General features: G+C 38.6%; 1 protein-coding gene across 1 annotated transcript; it reads right to left on the reverse strand.

The window, feature by feature from the left end:
* Nucleotides 1-2,972: 2,972 nt before the first annotated feature.
* Nucleotides 2,973-4,044, reverse strand: LOC127082696 (probable pectinesterase/pectinesterase inhibitor 12). Its single transcript, XM_051022922.1, has 2 exons — nt 3,747-4,044; nt 2,973-3,652 (listed from the first exon to the last, which is right to left on the reverse strand). Exons 1-2 carry the CDS (start codon nt 4,042-4,044, stop codon nt 2,973-2,975), a joined length of 978 nt encoding a protein of 325 aa, XP_050878879.1.
* Between the last annotated feature and the right edge of the window lie 785 nt (nt 4,045-4,829).

The raw sequence follows: 4,829 nt of genomic DNA on the forward strand, positions 1-4,829 counted from the left end.
CTTTGTATACATTCATACGAGAATCATTACAAAGTTAAATTCTCTTTTTCAAAACATTTTCTAAACAATTCACGAACACTTTTTCAGACAAGAAAAATAATATAAGTGATCAAGCAATTAAGAGCCCATGGATAACCATGGATACAAAGGGTGCTAACCCCTTCCCTTTGTATAATGTACCTCCCGAACCCAAAATCTAATTAAGGTCTTTCCTGTTCTTTTCCACCTTTCCTTATTGGATAAAAGAAAAGTCGGTGGCGACTCTTGCTAACCGCGACATTTGCTTTCCAAAGTAAAACACACGAAGTCAGTTCACCGTATGACAATCCTGAACAGATGTCCGACGACGAAGCTAGAAGGAATCACGTCAGAAGAATATTGGTCTGGTGTCAAGCCTAGTTTGATTCATCTGTGGGTATTTAGATCTATAACACATAGACATGTGCCAGATCAGTTGAGAAGAAAACGTGATGACAAGTCCAGTCATATGATCCTGATAGGATATCATTCGAATGGAGGATACAAGTTGTTCGACCCAGTAAATAAGCAAGTCGTTATCAGCGGGGACGTGATCATATATGAGCTTAAAGAGTGTGACTGGACTGAGAATGTCAAGAAAGATTCAGTGAGAATCTTTTGTGATGAACCAGCTAGTGAAGTCGAAAGAGAAGTTCGACAGGAAGAAGTTAGAGGTGAAGCAAGCACAAGAAGACCTCAAAGAACAAGACACATGCTTGCAAGGTTGCAAGAATGTGTGATTACATTATATTATGTGGTTGATGAAGAAGGTGAGTTGGTACATTATGGTTTTTACGCAGATGTCGAACCTGTCAATGCGGTTGAGGCATTGAAAGATTCGAAGTGGATGAAAGCAATGGACGAAGAGTTGAGGTCAATCGAAGTCAACAACACTTGGTCACTTGTCGAATTTCTCCAAGACAAGAAGGAAATCGATGTGAAGTGGGTATATAAGGTGAAGTTGAATCCCAGAGGATAAGTGACTCGACACAAGGCGAGACTTGTGGCGAAAGGTTTTCTTCAGAAAAAAGGAATCGACTTTGATGAAGTTTTTGCACCTATTGCTAGGATTGAAACAATCAGGTTGGTTGTTGGTCTAGAAAACATGAACAACTGGCAGATATGCCAGATGGATGTGAAATATGCATTCCTTAATGGCCCCTTAGAAGAATAAGTTTATGTTGCACAACCAGCTGGGTTTGTGAAACATGGCGAAGAAAGAAAGGTGTACAGGCTGCATAAAGCCCTGTACAGACTTAAACAAGCTCCAAGAGCTTGGAACAAGAAGATAGATGACTTTCTACGGGAGAAGAAATCTGTAAAGTGCAAATCTGAACATGGAGTATCTGTAAGAAGAAGCAAGAGTGAGTTGCTTATACTATGTCTCTATGTCGATGACCTGTTGATAACAGGTAGCTGCAAGAAGGAGATCGAAGACTTCAAAGGTGATCTTAACAAGGAATTCGAAATGTCAGATCTGGGTGACATTTCATATTTCCTTGGCATAGAATTCTACAAGAGTGGTGGAGGTTTGATGATGCACCAAAGAAGGTATGCAGGCAAAATTCTTAAGAGATTTGAGATGCAAGATTGCAACTCAACTTCGACTCTAGCTGAGCCCAGATTACAACTTCGATACCTTTGTCACACAAGGCCTGACTTAGCATACAGTGTAGGTATGGTGAGTAGGTTCATGCAGAAGCCAAAGGTATCACATCTAGCAGCGGCGAAGAGGATACTAAGGTATCTGAAAAGAACTCTCGACTATGACATTTTGTTTCCCGCAGCTGGTGAAGGAAAAAAATGCAAATTAGTGCGATACACTGACTCAAGTTGGTGTAGTGATGTTGAGGATCAAAAATCCACAGCTGGTTATGTGTTTATGCTAGGTGGTGCACCAGTTGCTTGGAGTTCGAAAAAAGAGCCAGTAGTGGGATTATGGTCATGTGAAGCAGAATATATAGTTGCTTCTCTTTGTGCATGCCAAGCAACATGGATGGTGAATCTGGTCGAAGAGATAACAACGAAGAGTCATTGACCAATTACCATGAAGATCAACAGCATGTCAGCTATCAATCTGGCAAAGAATCCGATAGCACATGGTCGAACCAAGCACATCGAAATGAGGTTCCATTATCTTAGAGAGCAGGTAGCAGATGGGAAGATGAAAGTGGAACACTGCAGAATTGAGAATCAGATTGCAGACATCATGACGAAGGGAGTGCAGGTCGAAGTGTTCAGAAGGCTAAGAGTTATGATGAATGCAAATAGCTTAGACACAATGAATTAGGTGGTGTGTTGAATTGTATTTCCTTGTGTGGAAGCAGGTTGCTCGATAGAGCAAGGAAATGTCCAACCACCTAATGTGTTAAGTAGTGTTAGCTATTTTGGGCTTTTATAGTTTTGGGGCTTGGCTTGAGGTCCAAGTTAACCTAAATCTATAAATAGAGGGAGTAACCTTTTATTTTGTAACAGAGGTGAATAGAGTATTCACAACACATTGTATTCACAGTATTTTGCAGTTGCAAAGTGAATAACAAGTTTTTCGCAGTTTGTGGGCAGAGAGAAACTCTGCAGATTTATATTACTCTTCTCCTTCATCGTTATATACACTCTCTCTTTCTCCATTGTTCTTCTATTTTCATTTCTATTGTATGGGTAATAACAATCTTGTTCATCAAGATTGATTGAGATTCTCCATAGGTTTTGAGGGATTTCCAACAATTCAAAATGATGGTAACGGAATCACCGAAAGTTTGTCTTTGAGTTGATTGAATTGTGTATGTCTTGTCACTTAAGTTGTCGCACCATATGATAACTTTCCTTGAAATAAATTGATAGAAAAAATAACTTAATATCAAATCTTTTAATTATAAATATATATTGAACTAAATTCTAAAATACCTTAGTGTTAACCTAAAATTTAAAATTGAAGTTTTAGATAGACAATAGGATTATAGTTCACTGTCATAAGGAACACCTCTGGTGGGAATCCAAGAGTCAGCATCTATGAAATAGGAAGCAGTGAAAACAAGGGCTTGATTATGGTTGCCAAGAACTCTAACACCAGACCAATCCACTCTACCATCCGTGTTTGACCCAGGTCCAACATTCTCAAACTCCACATAGGTAACCTTATCAATGCCCTGCCCCGACATCTCTTCCCAACCTTTAGGATCCACCATGGAATCTATGTAACACTGCAAAATAGCCACAGTTGAATAGTTTCTCAATGGACGACCCAAAGTAGCACGTACCTCTGACTTTCTATCCTCATCTTCCGGTGACATAGTAAAACTACATCGTTGGAATGTGAAACCTGTCTTCTCATATGGACTCTCACGTGACTGTGCGGTGAATGTCACGAACTGTCGATAACGTGCGTAAATCATGCAGTCTTGAAATACAGCAGCGGCGTTACCGTAGATGAAGTCGACGGTACCGTAAATGTCACAGTTTTTGTAGAATTGTCTACCGGAAACAGCCCATAATGTGTCTTGGAAACCTTGGATGGAGCATTGAAAGAAAATGCTATTGTTTGCCTCGTTTCGAACAGCCACTGCAGCGCTTGCATCTAGTCCTGCTGAGTTAATAACTCCAATGTTTTGTGCCATGAATCCTTCTCCTCGGATGTCTGCACTATAAACATTCTCATCAACTATTGTTTAGTGGAGAATAAAGATAAACGTGCAAGATAGAGATGAGGCAGGAAGGTATATAAAGCGTACCTATTGTTGAACCATTTTGGTTGGCAAGAATGATTGTGTGATTAGGACCATCTCCAAAAAGGTGAATATTAATCTTAGTGGATGGAATGAGAATGTACTCTTGATAAATGCCTGCTAAAACGTGAATTATATAAGGTTTTTGACTAAACTCCGGGGCATTCCTGATAGCTTCACCCACTGTTGTATAATTTCCACTATTCCTATCTTTGGATACTATACTATTAATACTACCACTACTACCTGCAACTGCATTGAATGAGATCAAGAGCACCATTAAGAATGCAGCTGCAATCTCCATATGCATGCATAGAACAATGGACCTTAATTGATTTTTGTGTCTATATGTTATGAATTCATTTCTCTACATCTTTCACCTTCACAGGGAGCCCAAAGAGTAAAATTGGCGCCTCTTCGACCATTCACACGTACCAAAAAATTTATGCTCTAAAATAAAATATTCCAAATGACCTTGCATGGATACTTAACTCATTTTTCCCTCTATATTGCTACAATTAATTAACGCACTTGCTTGTGGCTGAAAACTGCACTCATGTTATCCTCCTGTTTTAGTTGTGTTAATAAATTAATGTTATAGCAATAATTGAAATGAACTCCTCATCAATGGTCAAGACGTTAATAACGACTATTTTTATATTTGAGGTCGTTATCATCTATCTATCTTTCTTCTTCTTTATTGGGTACAATTATGCATCTTATCATTTTGAAACAACCTCTCCTATTGAACTTGGCTTCTTTATGATGACTTGATATTTGCGTAAGGTAATATAATATAATATAGGATTTTTGGTGCAATCCATTAATTACAAAGAAATTTTATCCATATCCCTATCTATCGTTGAAAAATAAGTGTGAATTTTGTTGAGAAACAAACGTGAGTTATAAGTCTCTCATTGCATAGAAAAGTGGAGGTTGCACAGTTTATAAGTAACATAACTCAGACACCTATCACTTTAAGATTTTGGGTGAATATGTGGTGTCTCTCTCACTTTTTAGATGAGTATTTGATCTTTAGGTGAGTGTTTGATCAAATTTGTATGTTTCCCCCTCATGATGACCCATTAG

The sequence above is a fragment of the Lathyrus oleraceus genome, chromosome 5, assembly GCF_024323335.1.
Source record: "Lathyrus oleraceus cultivar Zhongwan6 chromosome 5, CAAS_Psat_ZW6_1.0, whole genome shotgun sequence".
Taxonomy (NCBI): Eukaryota; Viridiplantae; Streptophyta; class Magnoliopsida; order Fabales; family Fabaceae; genus Lathyrus; species Lathyrus oleraceus.